Here is an 18,487-nt window from a genome sequence, read left to right as displayed (position 1 = left end):
AACTGCTGGGACCACAGGCTGTGTGTGTTTTGCAGGAATGGAAGGATGCCCCGGTGACTGCCCTCATCAGTCGAGTCCCCCTTCTTGTAAAGTTATAAGAGGGATCGTACTGATAATAACGTCTGGGGCATCTTCGTATTCAGTATTCTAGGAAGTGTCCTGGCAAGGATTATTCAAACATCGCCTTGCCAGACATGCTAAGGCCAGGGCAGTCCTGCATGGATGCCATATTTTCAAACCCATCTGCTACAGCAGAGGTATAGAGAATTTCAACAGGACCTACCTATACCTCTGCTTTGTTGACATGGCCAAAGCCTACGAGGAATTTCCATCTGCTACAGATACAATGAGATTGTGATTGATGCTGGGATGAGGTCAAGGGTTGACTCCCTATGGCTCAACCATATTACGTATGCTGAAGATCTGGTCATTGCTGCTTACTCTTAGGAGTTGGAGAAGCTATTGCTGGACCTGGAACCTGGCTGGGTATTTTGTGTCATCGAATGTTCCACCCCCTCCACTCCCCTTGAGTTATGTTTCAGTTGTGGGGAGAGTCAAGAAGTTTCAGCACTTCGGGCAGTGCGCTTATGGCCAACTCTTGTTTGACAGCGGATGTCTCACTCTGAATCAGTAGGGCGGCTTTATATGTTCACTAGCTACGTAACGCTGTGTGGAAGTTATCTGGCTTATCACTCCATATGAAGCTCTGGCACTTTTCGGTCACAGTATTGCCCTCCCTTCTCTATGCTTGAACATTTGCTTTGGTAGAAAACATTCAGGCTGGCCTGCCTATGATCAATCCTGGGTGTAACCATGTTGGATTGTGTGAGGAGCTCACAGATCCTTGAAATATCAGCGACAATGGAGGGGTGGCGCTCACAATAACGAGCAGAGAGCCAGGCGACTAAAATGCAGCAGGTTGGCATAGTAGGAAGCACATATGGTACATCTGCCAGTCATCTCAGTCTAAACTTAGTAAAACTATTTTTATTTTACCAGGTAAGGCCCACTGAACTCTATAGTAGCCCTTTTTCAGAAGTAACCTGGCCACAAATGATAGCTCAACGAAGTGCCTTATCATGTGGACATTTATAGCAGCCAAATAAGGCAGTCCTCAACCTATGAACGCCCGACTTACGAACACCCATAGTTACGCAACCAGCGTCCATGAATAATAAAATGACATCGACTTAAAACGCGAACTTGCATTTGAAAACTGAACTGCGGACCTATTTTGTTCAGAGGAGCAATCCTCCGCAAGATGTAATGAGTTTAACAATGCTTCCCTATTTGTTGAATTGTAACAGATTTCATATTGTGTTCCGATTTACAAACCGTTCAACTTACGGATTTCAGGAACTAATTATGTTCGTAATTCGAGGACTGTTTACTCAATTGGCTGAATACGCATTTCAACCCATGGCACCTGGGTCTGTCCCATGACCTCCTGCCAGTGAGCCTTCGACAATTAACGTGGCCTCAAGGCTCACTTAGAATGGCGCAAGCACCGTGGTGACATCACTGTAACTCGGCCTCAAATGAGTACCTGGTGTGATGCATAAACATCGCCACTGGAGGAGACAAAGGCGGTGGTGCATGGTGCTGGCCACCCATCCCATCATGTGTCGTGCCGGCCTTCATGGGTGCCGCACACTAACAGCACTTGCCCCAACAGTCTGTTACAGGCTATACATGGGGTCTTTGTCTTTTATCTTTACAGGTGGCACGTGCTGCTCGACTACTGCTACGCGACTCCCTCCGGCAACCCAAGCGACATCACCCGCTATGACCTCTTCCTCAGGCAAGGCCAGGGGGTGGGGGGAGGCATAAACCCTCACATATTTCTCAGGCAGCCGGAGGGGTCTGTCAGATCTTCGTAAAGTAAAAAAAATGAAGTCACTCAATTCCTACTGCACCACTTCTGTTCGCACAACGGTGAAGTGCTGCTCCTGGGAGATGAAAAGAATGACGAAGTTGGACATCGCGCTCACGTTACTTTATTTATGGTTTTGTTGAGTTACATTATCCCCCCCCCCTCCTAAGCTGCTCCTGACCGTTACCCTGACCGCGGTAGGGCAGCTGAGCCCAGACGTCCGCCGATCGATCCCTACATTTTTTAGGGTGTCATTGCGCCGAGTTTGTTACGCATTACCCAGCTGTTTTCTCCCCCCACCTCCCCTATTTTTAAAATCCACTTTGTATTCTGGGTTCTTGAATGACAATATTAATGTATATATGTATAAATAAAAATCTATTCCTGCCACCCGAACACAGATGTTAATATCCGGAGTGTCCGGTTAAAACCTGGACATCGGGACAACCCTACCCCAATTGACAGTGTGACGGGCGCTGGGTCCCACCGCGTGGCAATCTTCATCTTTCGTATGTGTGGTGGTGTTATTTCACACGGACAACTTCTTATTTTCTCCTGTGTCACTTTATTGGCACAGAACTCCTCGCGTTCAACACCACGCGTCTCCGTCGCAACTCCTCCTCTTGTACTGCTCGTCTGCTACACTCCGCTCGCTCTCTCTCGCTCCACTAGCCTGCTACGTTGCCCTCTGCCAGCTTCTCCACTGCCAGCCTCTCACTATACCAGGGGTGGGGAACCTTTTTTCTGCCAAGGGCCATTTGGATATTTATAACATCATTCGCGGGCCATACAAAATTATCAACTTAAAAATTTGCCTGTTATATTTGGTCAAACATTTAATTAACTCACCCCTAATGTGATGGCTGGAACTGCTTCTTTTTTGTGAGGTGTATGATGTTAGCTGGTATTGATGATGTCGCTACTCGCAACTGCTTTTCCAGGTTCATTGAATTTCGAGTCCCGCCTGCGGTTGCCTTGGCAGGGCCAGACCAAATGATTTCGCGGGCCTTACACGACCCGCGGGCCAGACGTTCCCCACCCCTGCACTATACACTCCGCTAACTTCTCCACTGCTAGCCTCTCACTATCCACTCCGCTAGCTTCTCTGCTGCGAGCCTGATCACACCCACACTTAGGATTCCACTTGCTGACTATATACTCTGCTAGCTTCTCAACTGCTAGCCTTGTCACCCTCACACTTAGGATTTCGCTAGCCTCTCTACTGCTAGCCTGTCTACCCTCACTCCTCCAACCTCGCCCGTGCCTCCAGCGTGGGATCATCCAACACCGCTGGAGAGGACGAGGTGTGGAGAGCGGGCTCCCGGACTTCTCTTGAATTCACTCTTGTCTTCACTCCAACCAACTCAACTCCACTGCCTCACACGTTCCCCTTTTATCCCCCACCTCATTAAGTGCCCCCAGATGGCCCTCATTAAGCCGGCGGCCTCCCCACGCCTCACGCACGTGTTCTCCCCCTTATCGCCACTATCTCTCGCCTCCGTGGCACCTACTCCGCGTTTGCATTTGCAGCCAGCCAATCACTGCCTCTTTCCCTAATTGCTGGCGTCTCTGTCTGCTATCACCAAGGCTACCCGCCTGCACCTGCTTATCCTGAGCTGACCTCACTGTCTGCAACCGCGTACATAATGCAACTGCTGTTTGCAAACCCTGGGCCCGTTACGCCACTACATATGGATTCATAAGAGCAGACTAATGAAGTCATTTTATATTTGTTCTCCACTCAATGTTCCCCACTGCTGTCCAGTGAAAGCCCGACGGCTCCTGTTCCTGTTTGACGCTATACGGGACATCTTTGTTTTTGTGTCATCGAGCGTGCACCTCTCTTACTGTGCGTTTGTTGCGTGAGACACTTGGGGAGAGGTGGCACAGCTGTTAGCGCGCCGCGCTGCGAACCTAGCGACCCGAGTTTGATTCCCACCAACACCGCCATTGATGATTGTCTGAATCGGCTCTGAGCCTACCCACAAGGTTGATTCATCCTCAAATGAGTACCTGGAGCGATGTGTAAAAACATCGCAACTCGGGAGACAAAAGCGTCCCGGCGTGGTGCTAGGCCACCCACCCTCTCGTGTGTCTGTCGTGCCGGCCTTCATCGGTGCTGCTCGCAAACAGCACTTGCCCCAACATTTTGTTAAGGCTATACGGGGGATCTTTGTCTGCACATGTCTGTGCGTGTCTGTTTTTGTCTTCTGTGTGTCTGAACGGGTCCTGGCCCTCCCTTAGGTTGACTCAGCCTTAAATGAGTACCAGGTGTGATGTGTAAACATCGCCACAAGGGAGACAAAGGCGGATGGGCGTGGTGCTGGCCACCTACCCCCTCGTGTGTCTGTCGTCTCGGCCTTCATCGGCGCTACTCGCTAACAGCACTTGCCCCAACAGTCTGTTAAAAGGCTACACGGGGGGATGTTTTCGTCTCATTTTGTTGTGCATCTCTGCAGCTGCAAGCGCGACCCGCAGACGACGATCATCGAGAACGCGCGCAGCCAGGTGTCCAAGTTCTCGTTCGAGGTGTTCCGCTTCGTGCGCCACAAGCACCAACACCTCTCCACCATCTTCCTGCACTGCAACACACGCCTCTGCCGCGAGATTGACTGCCCCTCGTTCGGGCCGGTGAGGAACACGCCCAGCCGCTGCGAAGGCCTCGCCTCGACCCGCAGACACTCGCGGGTCGGCAAAAACCGCCCCGCACTCGCGACGTCACTTAACGGTCTGCCGATGGAGCGCACTTTCCGTGTGCACCTCCATCATCGGGCGCATTCTTGCGGTGATCATGGAACGCCCTACTGGTGCCCCCCCCCCCCCCCAGTTGTGGAACTCCCTACTGGTGCCCCCCCCCAGTTGTGGAACTCCCTACTGGTGCCCCCCCCCCCAGTTGTGGACTCCCTACTGGTGCCCCCCCACAGTTGTGAACTCCCTACTGGTGCCCCCCCCCCCAGGTGTGAACTCCCTACTGGTGCCCCCCCCCCCCCCAGTTGTGGAACTCCCTACTGGTGCCCCCCCCCAGTTGTGAACTCCCTACTGGTGCCCCCCCCCCAGTTGTGGAACTCCCTACTGGTGCCCACCCCCCCAGTTGTGGACCTCCCTACTGGTGCCCCCCCCCAGTTGTGAACTCCCTACTGGTGCCCCCCCCCAGTTGTGAACTCCCTACTGGTGCCCCCCCCCCCCCAGTTGTGGAACTCCCTACTGGTGCCCCCCCCCCCCAGTTGTGGAACTCCCTACTGGTGCCCCCACCCCAGTTGTGAACTCCCTACTGGTGCCCCCCCCCAGTTGTGAACTACCTACTGGTGCCCCCCCCCCCCAGTTGTGGAACTCCCAACTGGTGCCCCCCCCCCCCAGTTGTGGAACTCCCTACTGGTGCCCCCCCCCCCCAGTTGTGAACTCCCTACTGGTGCCCCCCCTCAGTTGTGAACTCGCTACTGGTGCCCCCCCCCCCCAGTTGTGGAACTCCCTAATGGTGCCCCCCCCCCCCAGTTGTGGAACACCCTACTGGTGCCCCCCCCCCCAATTGTGGAACTCCCTACTGGTGCCCCCCCCAGTTGTGAACTCCCTACTGGTGCCCCCCCCCAGTTGTGGAACTCCCTACTGGTGCCCCCCCCCCCCCAGTTGTGAACTCCCTACTGGTGCCCCCCCCCCCCAGTTGTGAACTCCCTACTGGTGCCCCCCCCCCCCAGTTGTGGAACTCCCTACTGGTGCCCCCCCCCCAGTTGTGAACTCCCTACTGGTGCCCCCTGGTTGAGGAGCTCGCTCTCTTCTATCACCACCTTCATTCCTCTCCAGCCCCCCCCCCCCCGCCGTTATTTATTGATTCGTTTTTGATCATTTCCACGCAATGGCGCCTCGAAATGCTGTGACAGGCACCTGATGAGTGCCAATCATTGTTAACTACGATCGTCAATAAAGATGGTGTTAGAGTGTCAGGTGCCAGAGGCCATCCCTGCCGCACTCGAAGGTGAACAGGGAATGGCTCTGACTCTCGGCCACGCAGTTTTACCCGGGCATGCCCACCATCATGAAGGCACTTTCATGACTGAGCAGAGGGTCAGATACCCCAACAAAAACGTGCAGAGGACTGCCCCAGACTGAAACTATACGCTGAGGCTCCGTAAGCCTCTCGTCAGCGTGCCTGGCAAGGCAAAGCTTGTCAGGAACTTTCCTGGAACACTGGTGTTGGTCACCCTTCTTCTCAGGAAGAAACATGCACACACACACACTTCAAGACGTGCACGATAGACAAAGATCCCCCGTTTAGCCTGAATAGACTGTTGGGGCAAGTGCTTTTAGTGAGCACCTATGAAGGCCGGCACGGCACGTGGAGGGGGTGGGTTTCCAGCACCATGCCCGGCCGCCTTTGTCTCCCTAGTGGCGATGCTTGCACACCGCTCCAGGTACTCATTTGAGGCTGCGTCGACCCAGGACATGTTCCGATACACAGACGTGCACACGCGTGTACACACAAACACGCCCGCACGTGCCGTGTCGCGTGTCTCCCGCAGAGTAACTGCCCGAGCTCGCGCTGGAGGAGGGGGGCCTCACGTGCACAGAACCCCCCCGAGGGGGGAGGCAGTAACAGGGACATCGCCACGCTGAGCGCGGGACCCATCGTGACGCGTAACGGTACGTGCCGCTTACAACAAAAGACAAAGATCCCCCGTGGACTGTTGGGGCAAGTGCTGTTAGTGAGTAGCACCTATGAAGGCCGGCACGACACACGAGGGGGTGGGTGGCCAACACTACGCCCGGCCGCCTTTGTCTTCCCAGTGGCGATTTTTTTTCACAATGCGCCGGGTACTCATTTGAGGCTGAGTCGACCGAGAGGAGGCCCAGAACCGGTTCAGATAATTGTCACTGCCGTTGGCCGGGGTTGCCAGGTTTGTAGTGCAGCGCACACACGCACATAGGCACGCTAGAAACTAAAACTATTTTTTTTTAATTAAAATATTTTTTATTTTACTAGGTAAGGCCCACTGAGCTATGTAGCTGATTTTTTTTAAAGTGACCTGGCTATCTCAAATTATAGCTCAACGAAGTAGCTTATCACGTGGAAATTTACTCTAGACGCGTGATGTTGATTCTAAATGAAGAGGGAAAAACCGGAGCACCCGGAGAAAAATCCACGTGGACTCTTAACGCCTCTATGTTTGACGTTTGCATGTTCTCCCCGTGGTCGCATGGATTCTTCTCAGGGTCCTCTGGTTTTTCCCTCCTCATTTAGAAACATGCGTTTGGAGTATTTCGCTACTATAAATCTCCACATGATGAGCCACTTCGTTTTGCTATAATTTGTGACCAGGTCGCTTCTGAAAAAGCGATATAGCTCAGTGGGACTTACCTTGAAAAATAGAAAAATTGTTTAGTTTTTAGGGTTCAGAGTCTAAACTATAGACTGAGATGACTGGCAGATCTTCTGTCTATGCTCCTTACTATGCCACCTTGCTACATTTTAGCCGCCTGGCGCTCCGCTCGTTATTGTGAGCACCACTCCTCCACCCTCCGTTGTCGCTGATATTTCAAGGATCTGTGAGCTGCTCACAGAATCTAGTCTGGTTACGCCCATGATGGATTATATTGGGCTTTACCTGGTAAAATAAAAACTAGTTTTCAGTTTAGCTGCTGGACATGTGAAAAACAGCTTCATAGCTTATCAGATTCCTCCAGTATAAATACATATTCAGATTCTGAGAACCCCGGCATTACCAACCATTGCCCAAGTTCTGTGGTCCTGTATTTGGATGTTTGGCCAATTCCATTCATGAGTTGTTTTTCTCCCCCATGGATCACAATCAATGCCACAGTCCCCCCCCACCAGTTCCTTGCAGTCACAAATGAGCACTGAGGTGACCCAGTACAACGGGAATATAAACTCAGATGCCGTCACTAACAGACTAACTCACAAGTGGACAAACTTATTTTCCTTCCAATGATGTCATATTTGTCTAATACAGGGGTCCTCAAACTACGGCCCGCGCGCCACATGCGGCCCACCGAGGGCATTTATCCGGCCCATGGTCACTAATTGGGCTGCGCTTGTGAGCACTAATTGGGCTGCGCTGGTGAGCACTAATTGGGCTGCGCTGGTGAGCACTCATTGGGCTGCTATCTGTGAACAAAACTGCAGGTGTAATTAACTTTTTAATGGCACCCGCACCAGTGTGAGCCTGGGGTAAAAGCGGAGTTCCCCCAATCAGACTGCATTGATGGGCAGTGCAGTCTGTATGTCTCTGTGTGGGCAAAGTTATTGCTGGTATATTGTTTTTGTAGCGCTGTATATATGTAGTAAGTATCAGGAGGCTTGACGACAGGGTCGGAGGCACACTTATTTATTGACACCAACTTGTGCACAGTAATGGGTACACACAATACTTAAGGGGGTATCGTCCCCTTCACTCGGCTACAGGGATACACAACTTCTAACCCCGCTAACCTACGCCCAAGTCCTCCACTACGGAGCTAGGGGAGGCTACCTATCCCAGCCCTGGTCAAGCTGGGATCCCGGCACCCTGAGTCTCCAGACCGGCTCGTCAGTCTGGGCTCTCGGGGCCACGCCACCGGCTTGCCCTGGTCGGCCCTGATAAGGACAGCGAGCCAGGGGAGCTCCGGGGCCTATGCTAGCTGGTCTTCCATCTTCGCTGGTTAAAGCTGATACCCTCGACCTCGAGCCCTCCGGCTCACCACCTTTTATAGTACTCGGCCCCCGGGAGGGGCCCGTGGGGGATGCAGGTGCGGACGTCGGTGTGAGCACCTCCTATGTGTACGGCCCTAACCACGCCCCTTGTGTTTGTTGGCCATCCGCTCCCATACACAATTACACCTCTACATCACCCCCCCCCCTGTACAGCTCGCAGCCGTCCCCGGCTGCAACAAAATCAGAATAAAGGTGCATCCCTGCTCAAACCCGTGTGTGCCTCGCGTAATTTTAACAAGAACAATGACAACCATAACAACAACAACAACAGGAAACAGGTAGAAGAAGAACGAGAATAAAAAAAATAACCCGGCGCACCCTCCCGAATAAATACCCCATTCCGTAAAACCACCATATATATACACGCGCCCCAGGCGCCTCCCCCCCTCGTCCGCAAAGGCCCCCCAACGGCCGACCTCACAATAGTCTGCGCGTTTTGGCGCGCGTTCTCGCGGCGGGCCCGTCATAAGGGCCCGTCCCGGCCTGCTCAGTGGCGGTTGTTGACGGTCCAGGTGCGAGAGAGTCTGGTGCCGCTGCCGAGCGACCCCCGACCCCCCCGGGGGGGGTTGGCGGTCGCGGAGCCGTCACTCCAGTTGCACCTGGAGATGGCACAGTTGATGTCAGGTTAGGCGAGAGCAGCGACGTCGGGGAGTCGGCGGACCCCTCACACGTTTGGCCATGCGTGCGTGTGTGCGAACCACGGGGCGGCGCAATGAACGGTTTCAACCTTGAGGGGTGCACGTACCACCGACGCCTCCCCCATTTGACGCATACACATTGCGGCCGCAAGACCTGTACGACCTCCACGGGCCCCCGCCACGGCCGTACCAACTTTGACGAGGTCGCCAGCAGCACCTGGGGACAGTGCAACCATACCCTGTCCCCTGGTTTCCATTTGAACACATGTACCCGCCCCAGCCGAAGCCTCTCGTTCGCCTGCTGGCGGAGTTCAGAATTTTGCACGGCCGCTTCCCGTGCCTCAGATAATTTGCCGATATTAAATTTAACGTGTTCGGACAATGTAGACTTCGCCTGAGGCGCCGAGAGCTTCAGCTGGGTCGTCACAGGGGGGTTAGCCTCGCGGCCATACGTTAAAAAGAAAGGGGAAAATCCGGTGGCCGCATGAGGAGCCATCCTGTAGGCTTGCAACACACCGGCAATGCGAAGGTCCCAATCGGTCTGGGATTCCGATACCTGCTGGGACAGCATAGACATGATGGTCCGATGCAGCCGTTCCACCATCCCGTCAGTTTGTGGGTGATACGGGGAGGTCCGAATTTTCTCCGTACCCAAGAGGTCGCACACCTCGCGGAGGAGTTTCCCCGAAAAATTCTTACCCTGGTCAGTAAGCAGCCGTTCCGGAGCACCCTTGTCGAGGACATAGCCCTGGACAAAGGCCTCCGCGATGGCTGCCGCCGACTGGTTGGCCAGGGGCTAGGCCATAGGCCATCTCGTGAAGTATTCGACCCCTGTCAATAAATACCTATTCCCCCTGGGTGTAGCGGGAAATGGCCCGAGAATGTCTAGAGCAACGAGCTCGTTAACCCGGGAAACCTTTATGGACTGCAGCGGAGGGTTGGACCCCCTTGCAGGTGGCTTCCGCTGCGCGCATTGCGTGCACGACCCCAGGAGATCCCCCACGTCCTTTGCCATGCCCGGCCAGAAGAAATCGAGCTGGAGCGTGGCAAAGGTCTTGTGAACCCCCAAGTGCAGAAGCCGCTCATGAACAGCCCATACCACCTTACCCCTTAATGCTGCAGGCACCACGAGCCGTTGGCGGCGGGATTTTCCATCCCAGTGCATTAAAAGACCCTGGAACAACCCCCACGAGTCAACGTTCGCCACCCCCTGACCAACCCCCCCGGTGCGACGGCGCAGAGCGAGGAGGGAGGTGTCCTCCATTTGGAGGCGTCCCCATTCCGCGACCGACAACCCCAGCAACAAATCCCTCCCTTCTTGCTCGATAGGACCCGAAGCCGAAGGCGCATCGGTGGCGGCCACGAGGACCGAATCGGTGGAGACGTTCGGGGGCCTACAACGCCCCGAACCCAAGAGGCAAGCGCACTCTGAAGTGGGTGGCAACCGCGACAGGGCGTCAGCGTTCGTGTGGCGGACGCCCTTACGATATGTGGTGACAAAGTCGTAGTCTTGGAGAATCTCCAACCATCGAGACAACTGGCCCGATGGTTGTTGAACCCGCAGAGCATACTGTAGAGCCGCATGATCTGTACGGACGGTGAAACGCCGACCGTACAGATACGGGCGGTACTGCTGAATGAAATAAACAATTGCCAATAATTCCCGACGGGTAACGCAGTACCATTGTTCCGCTGGAGACAGTACCCGACTACCGTAAGCCACCACATGCTCTACGCCCCCAACGAGCTGGGACAGCACGCCCCCAATGCCCGTGTTACTTGCGTCTGTATCGAGCAAGAAGGGTTGTGAGAAATCGGGGTAATTCAACGGCGGAGCCCCCACCAGGGCATTCAGGAGGGCGCTAAAAGCAGCCTCCTCCTCCGGCCCCCAATGAAACCTGACTCCCTTGGACGTCAAGGCATGCAATGGTTTCGCGATCGTAGCGAAGTCAGCCATAAACCGCCGATAGTACGACGCGAACCCAATGAAACTCCTGACCTCTCCCACCGAGGTGAGAGTCGGCCAGGAGCTGACGCATTCCGTTTTGGCGGGATCAGTGGATATCCCCGAGCGCCCAACAATGTGACCCAAATACCGCACCGATTCGCGGAGCAAATGGCACTTCTGCGGTTTAAATTTCAAATTGGCAGCCCGCATTTTGAGAAAAACAGCACGCAACCTCTGGAGGTGTTCCTCGAAGGATTTGCTAAAGACGATGACATCGTACAAGTAAATTAAACACGAATCCCATTGCAAGCCTGCCAAGACCAGTTCCATTAACCGCTGAAATGTTGCCGGCGCAGAATGTAAGCCCATCGGCAAGCGGTTAAATTGGAAGAGACCTTGCGGTGTACGAAAAGCAGTCTTAGGTTTTGATTCGTCATCCAGAGGAAGCTGCCAGAATCCAGATAGTAGATCGAGGGTGGAAAAGAATCGCGCCCCCGCCAAGGCATCGAGCGACTCATCCATTCGAGGAAGCGGGTACGCATCTGCCACAGAAAGTTTGTTCAATCGCCGAAAGTCGACACAAAACCGCAGTGAGCCGTCGTGTTTTTTCACCAAAACGATCGGCGCGCCCCACGGGCTGTTGGAAGGGGAAATGATATCGGCGGCTAGCATGTCATCAACAGCCGATTTGACATGATCCTTTTCGGCGGGACTCAACCGAAAGGGATTTTGGCGGATTGGCGCGCTGTCACCCGTGTCAATATGGTGTCGCAGCAATTTAGTACAACCAATATCAAATTTGTGTTGACTAAAAACGTCGGCAAATTCGTTCAGGAGAACTCGCAGCTGCGCACGCTGCGAGTCGGACAGGTCCACTGATCCCGCGCAAAGCGCATACAGCCATCCGTCATCACAGTCCGAATGCGGTCGCGACGGAGGATCGGTGCTTACCTGACCCACGAGTGGTTCCTCATAGGGTACCGGCGTTGCGTGTGCAAGCACGATCCCTTGAGGAACCACGGCCGTTCGCGATCCTACATTAAGGACTGCAATGAAGGGGTCCCCATCCCCTTTCACCATGGTCTGAGCCGCTAGCAAATCGGGTCCATTGACCCCGGCCCGAGATGGTCCCAACAAGACCCCCCGATCCGCAACCCCTTCAGCAAACGGCCGACGCAACCTAAGAGGGACGAGCATCTGCACCCCCGGGGGTACGCGCACAGTTTTTGTCACGAGCGCCTGCACGGTGGCAAACGCCCGACGCTCCGTGGTGGGGGAAGACAAAAATGTAACACGTCAGCCCGACGGGAGCTCGATGCACCCCTGGTCAATCAAGATACGAATGGGCATTTTGGCCAAGAAATCCGTCCCCAACAGGCACGGAACCGTGAGTGAGGAGGAAACCAAAACAGGCCCGGATAATTTAATGTCTCCAATGCAAATTTTGGCGCGGATTTGCCCAATAATGCCCAGCGAGCCCCCGTTAGCAGCATAGCATGGCACGTCAACGGGGAGCAAGGGACGACTTTGAACGGGAAGGATGTTATAAATCAAATCAGATATAATGGTCGCCGATGCCCGTGTCAATTAAAATCCGCACCTCTACCCCATCAATATGACCGACCACAACCGACGATCCCGCCGACGCTGCAACGACACGATGGGCGAGCTCCGACCACTGACCCGGTTGGAGCGCTCGCCGCATTTCAGAACAAACGGGCGCAACGGCCGGCGATTTTCGAGCCCTGTTCAGTTGAGCGCGTGAGTGTGTGTCGGATGTGTGCATGGGCCAAACGTGTGAGGTGCCACGACTCGCCGTATTTCTCTGCTGGAGCTTGGGTGGAGATGGCGCGGCGTCCTGACGAGGTGTCGCCCCGCGCTGACGGGGAGCCCGGCATCCTGAAGCAACGTGGCCTTGCAGGCCACAGTTGTAGCAGCGTGTGAGCGCCCCAGATGGCCTGGGCTGCTCCTGGCGGCTCGGTCCATTCCGAGCCTGTGGTGCCGCCGATCTCTATTCCCCCCGCCGCTCCACCCCGCAGACCTCCTCCGATGGGAGGGTGGTGGCCGCCATGGCATGGCCGGCCACCCCCTTGGCGGCCTTGCGACGCAGGGACCGCAAGCCCCCGTGGATGTGGCGCGCGACCAGCAGGGACGACATCTCTGCGTCGTCTTGAGCCAAGACGGCGACGTCCAGCTCATCAGCGAGTAGCAGCAGCTTTTCAGCCACCATGGCGTCCACTCCCTCCTCGTCCATCCGCGGAAAAGCTGCCTTTCCCAAGGCCAGGAGAGCCGTCCGGAAGGCCAGGGGCGATTCGTTGGCACCCCGATGCCGATCGTGGAACAGCTGCCTGCAGTCCGAAGGCGGCCCATAGACGGCTGACAGCAGCTGCAGGGCCAAGTGCAGCGTGGCGCGCTTTTCCTTAGGCGCCGAGGTGAGGGTAGCCAGGGCGTCGTTGTCCAGCATTGCCGGCAGCGCGCGTAGTGCCTCGGCGTCCGTCCAGTTCGCCATCTCTTGATGAGCGATGAACCGCCTTTTGAAGCCGCCCCAGTCTCCGTCCGCGCCCACGAATTCTTTGAGAGGCGGCAGTCGCTGCTGTAACGCGACGTCCGTGGCTGCGGATCGCGCTCCGTCGCTCCCAGCATATGTTACAGTGTGGGCGGGCTGCGAGCATGGCATCGCCGGTCGCTCTGATGTTGACGCGCTGGCCGGTGCTGATGATGTCACGGCTTGTGCTTGGCCCTCAGCAGTCACCTGACACGGGCCGGCCCCGCCCTCTGCCCGCACTGTAGTGATGGCGGGAAATTTAACCGCGAGCCGCGTCGGGGTGGCGGGAAATGTCGCCGCGCGTCGGCTGCTGTCGTCGTCCCGCGCAGCCCCTCCAGCCCCCAGCCGCGTGATCTCTTCCAACGCGGCGGCCGCAGCGTAGAGCAGCTCCGCCAGGCGGGAGTGAGCCAGCCGAAGTCTCTCGGCCGACGCATCCCCCCCTTCCTGTCGTAGCAGCGCGGGTGTACTCGGCCCCGGCTGCTCCGATCCGACCTCGGCCATCTCTGGTGGCGATTCGGCCGCGGTGTCCTCCATCTCCGACTCCCTGGTACGTGTCGTCCCTCGTGTGTCCATCGTTGAACGTTTTACTTCTGACCCCAGATGTAGTAAGTATCAGGAGGCTTGACGACAGGGTCGGAGGCACACTTATTTATTGACACCAACTTGTGCACAGTAATGGGTACACACAATACTTAAGGGGGTATCGTCCCCTTCACTCGGCTACAGGGATACACAACTTCTAACCCCGCTAACCTACGCCCAAGTCCTCCACTACGGAGCTAGGGGAGGCTACCTATCCCAGCCCTGGTCAAGCTGGGATCCCGGCACCCTGAGTCTCCAGACCGGCTCGTCAGTCTGGGCTCTCGGGGCCACGCCACCGGCTTGCCCTGGTCGGCCCTGATAAGGACAGCGAGCCAGGGGAGCTCCGGGGCCTATGCTAGCTGGTCTTCCGTCTTCGCTGGTTAAAGCTGATACCCTCGACCTCGAGCCCTCCGGCTCACCACCTTTTATAGTACTCGGCCCCCGGGAGGGGCCCGTGGGGGATGCAGGTGCGGACGTCGGTGTGAGCACCTCCTATGTGTACGGCCCTAACCACGCCCCTTGTGTTTGTTGGCCATCCGCTCCCATACACAATTACACCTCTACATATATATTGGTATTTTACTAATAGCAATTTTGACTCCCTAGGAAACAATGATGTCAAGAAAGAGAAAAAATTACTCGGAGTGTAGGATATTCAAAAAACAGTGGACTTATGATTACTTTTTCATGCAGTACAAGGAAAGAGCTGTGTGTCTGATATGCCAGAATATAGTGTCTGTGTTCAAAGAATACAATTTACGTCGACACTATGAAACTCAACATAAAGATAAATATGATTGTTTGGTCGGAGAAGTGAGAAAAGATAAAATATAAAAACTGAAAAATACATTAACAACTCAGCAAAATACTTTTGTGAAGCAGAAGCAGCTAAATATTTCATCACTGCGAGCAAGTTTTCAAGTTGCCAAGCTAATAGTGTGTACTGGCAGACCATTCGTTGAGGGAGAATTTGTTAAAGAATGCCTTCTTTCTGTTGCCAAAGATATGTGTCCAGAGAAGGCCGATTTATTTAGTACAGTGAGTCTTTCAGGACCTACAATTACAAGGAGGATTGAAGAAATGGGAGACAATTTCTATCAGCATTTGCAAAACTCCACAAAAAAAACTTTCCTATTTTTCCTTGGCACTCGACGAAAGCAATGATGTTAGTGATTCTGCACAACTTCTAATTTTTATTCGTGGGACGAATGACTATTTCAAAGTCACAGAAGAGCTTGCTGCACTGCAAAGCATCAAAGGAACAACTACAGGAGAGGATATCTATGAAAAGGTTTGCCAAACTGTGAATGGTTTGGAGCTGAACTGGGCTAAACTAGCCAGTGTGACAACTGATGGTGCTCCTAGCATGGTGGGGTCTAAGAAAGGAGTAATTGCTCGCATTAACCAAGAGATGGACAAACATAACCATTCTCATCCAATAGCCATACACTGCCTCATCCACCAACAAGCGCTGTGTAGTACATCACTGAAGTGGGACTCTGTTAACTTCATTAGAGCTCATGCACTAAACCACAGACAATTTCAGGAATTTCTGTCTGAGCTAAATATTGACTATGGAGATGTTCTGTACCACCCAGAAGTCCGTTGGCTGAGTCGAGGGAGAGTTTTGAAACGTTTCTATGACTTACTTCCACAGATTACAGCTTTTCTGTTTTCAAAAAACAAAGAAGTACCAGAGCTCAATGATGCAGAATGGAAATGGCACCTTGCCTTTCTGACAAATGTAACAGAGCTACTCAACAGTTTCAATGTGCAACTTCAAGGAAAGGGGAAGCTCATCTGTGATGTGCAATCACATGTCAAAGCATTTGAAGTAAAATTAGGCCTCCTCATCAAACAAGTGAAGGAGGAAAACTTCTGCCATCTCCCCACAACTCAAAATCTGTTAGCGGAAAACCCATTGGTTGCATTCACTGGAAAAATTGCAAAAGGAGTTCCAATTTAGATTTAAAGAGCTTCATCTCCATGAACAGGACATACAGCTTTTCCGTAACCCATTTTCTATTGACATTGAAAATGTGGATACAATTTACCAAATGGAACTGGCTGAACTGCAGAATTGTGACTCTCTGAAAGACGCATTCAAGTCAAGCAGCCTTCATAATTTCTATGCATTTCTCCCCTCTGAGACATATCCTCATCTCAGGAACCATGCACTCAAAATGGCAACCATCTTTGGCAGCGCTTATGTCTGTGAACAAACTTTTTCCAGAATGAAACATTTGAAATCTCCAACCAGATCTAGACTAACGGATGCACACTTGCATCACTTGTTACGACTAGCAGTGACAAATATGGAACCGGACATTGACCATCTCATTAGCCAAAAGCAGGCCCATAGTTCCCATTGAAATACTGGCAAGTTTGTTGATTTAACTTTACTTGTTCTTCATTTTAAATATTGTATTTGTTCCCGTTTTGTTTCTTCACTTCAAAATAAGATATATGCAGTGTGCATAGGAATTTGTTCATAGTTTTTTTTAACTATAGTCCGGCCCTCCAACGGTCTGAGGGACAGTGAACTGGCCCCCTGTTTAAAAAGTTTGAGGACCCCTGGTCTAATAGATGGCAATGGCCATGGACCTCTCAATGTGCTCGGAGGTAGTTCTGTGACATCTCATTCCGCGGGTCGTTCTCCACCAAACCACAAGAGTTTTAAAACTGACACTTAAATCTCGTGTCATTATGCTGACAGCGCAGTTGTAAAAAATAAATGGGGAAAAAACCATTTTATTGAATGGACGTATTGGTGGTACACCAGTGCAATGTAACACACCGGTCCTCTTAAAACAGTCTATAATCTAAATCTTAATTTAGCAAATCTGTTTATTAGTCTTTCATTAACCCTGTCGCCAAGTTTCACGCGATTCGAAGGTTTATTCAGTCGACTGAGACTTTCTAAAAATGGTCAACATTGACCGTTGATTTGGGTCCGTTGAATCGAGGAACCGTTTGACCAAGTCTAGGGCACGAGTCGAATCTGCCTTTGGGGCACGGAGCAAACAATCGTTATCGGCAACAGACTGTGAAGCTTTGTGTTCAGCCGCTTGTAACATTCGTCCTCTGACTGCTAAGACACAAGAACTGATTTTGACGCATCGCCACAAATGATGTTCTGATCGGAAGTTGAAAATTGTGGGAAAATAAATCATTATTACGATTTTTGTGTTTGTTTTTATTTTATACCGTGCACCACCGGGGTACCGCCAATACGTTAACATGCAGAAAGTGGTTAAGCAGCTTGTGCTGTGCGCAGCACTCTGTGGTTCACATTCCGACGGTGTCCCCATGTCCCCCCGTCCTGGCTGTCTCTGCAGACGAGCTCGACCTGAAGGACGCCCTCCAGATGCGTAAGTGGGAGGGATGCAACACCGCCAGGAGAACCTTCCCACGACTCACGAGACCAAACCCACATCTATTTCTCATTTAGCCGAGCTGCAGTTTACTGTGATAAATCCACACTAAATATTTTTTGGGGGTTAGATCGCCTAACACAGCCGATTTGTAAGGTTTGTCACGTAAACAAAACGTCGAGATTAGTTAATAGTTCAGCACACCGGTGCGTTGAAGAGTAAACCCACGACATTTGCAATTCTAGAACCGTGACATTTTGCCGGTGCTGCGATGAAGTTCAACACGATAACCAGCACCAGATCTCACTGCGTGCGCTCGTGTGTCTCTCCATCCTTGTGTGCGTGGTAATCTCCCTGCATACATCTCTCTGTGGATGCCCGTGCATGAGCAGCAGGGGACCGCCACACCTTGGGGGGCCCCGCGCTCGACGGGCTCGCAGGGGGTCTGCTGGGCGCGCTGCTCTTCGTGGGGGTCCTCTGCCTTGGCCTCATCCTGCTCGCCGCCTTCCTCCTCGTGCGCGTGCGGCGCCCCCTCCTCGCTCGGCGGCCTGCCGGGGGCACCCCCAACCCTGCATTCAACTGAAACGCCACCACCACTACCCCTACCGACCTCCGCCCCCTACCCACACCAACCCCCTACTACCCACACCCCTCCTCCACCCACCCCCTACCCAGATCCACCCACCTCCTACCAAAACACACCCACCCACTACCCACACTCACCCAACTCCTACCCAGAACCGGGCCATGAGCATAGTCTCTCCGCTCACACTCCCACGGACCACACGAGGCCTCCACCAATTTCACAAGGCAACCCACCGGTG

General features: G+C 53.5%; 1 protein-coding gene across 1 annotated transcript in view; it reads left to right on the top strand.

Annotated features, from left to right (window-relative positions):
• ZPLD1 (zona pellucida like domain containing 1) overlaps positions 1-18,246 on the top strand; it is a 106,437-nt gene extending 88,191 nt beyond the window's left edge. The window contains exons 8-12 of the mRNA XM_078619905.1: positions 1,721-1,801; positions 4,333-4,504; positions 6,388-6,508; positions 17,628-17,660; positions 18,056-18,246. Of these exons, the coding sequence (XP_078476031.1) occupies positions 1,721-1,801; positions 4,333-4,504; positions 6,388-6,508; positions 17,628-17,660; positions 18,056-18,246 (598 nt within the window). The remainder of the gene's footprint in view (positions 1-1,720; positions 1,802-4,332; positions 4,505-6,387; positions 6,509-17,627; positions 17,661-18,055) is intronic.
• The last annotated feature ends 241 nt before the right edge of the window (positions 18,247-18,487 follow it).

Source organism: Lampetra planeri, chromosome 65 (assembly GCF_965212315.1).
Source record: "Lampetra planeri chromosome 65, kcLamPlan1.2.h2, whole genome shotgun sequence".
NCBI lineage: Eukaryota > Metazoa > Chordata > Hyperoartia > Petromyzontiformes > Petromyzontidae > Lampetra > Lampetra planeri.
Note: the sequence above shows the minus strand (reverse complement) of the source record. Positions and strands in the feature narration are given on the sequence as shown.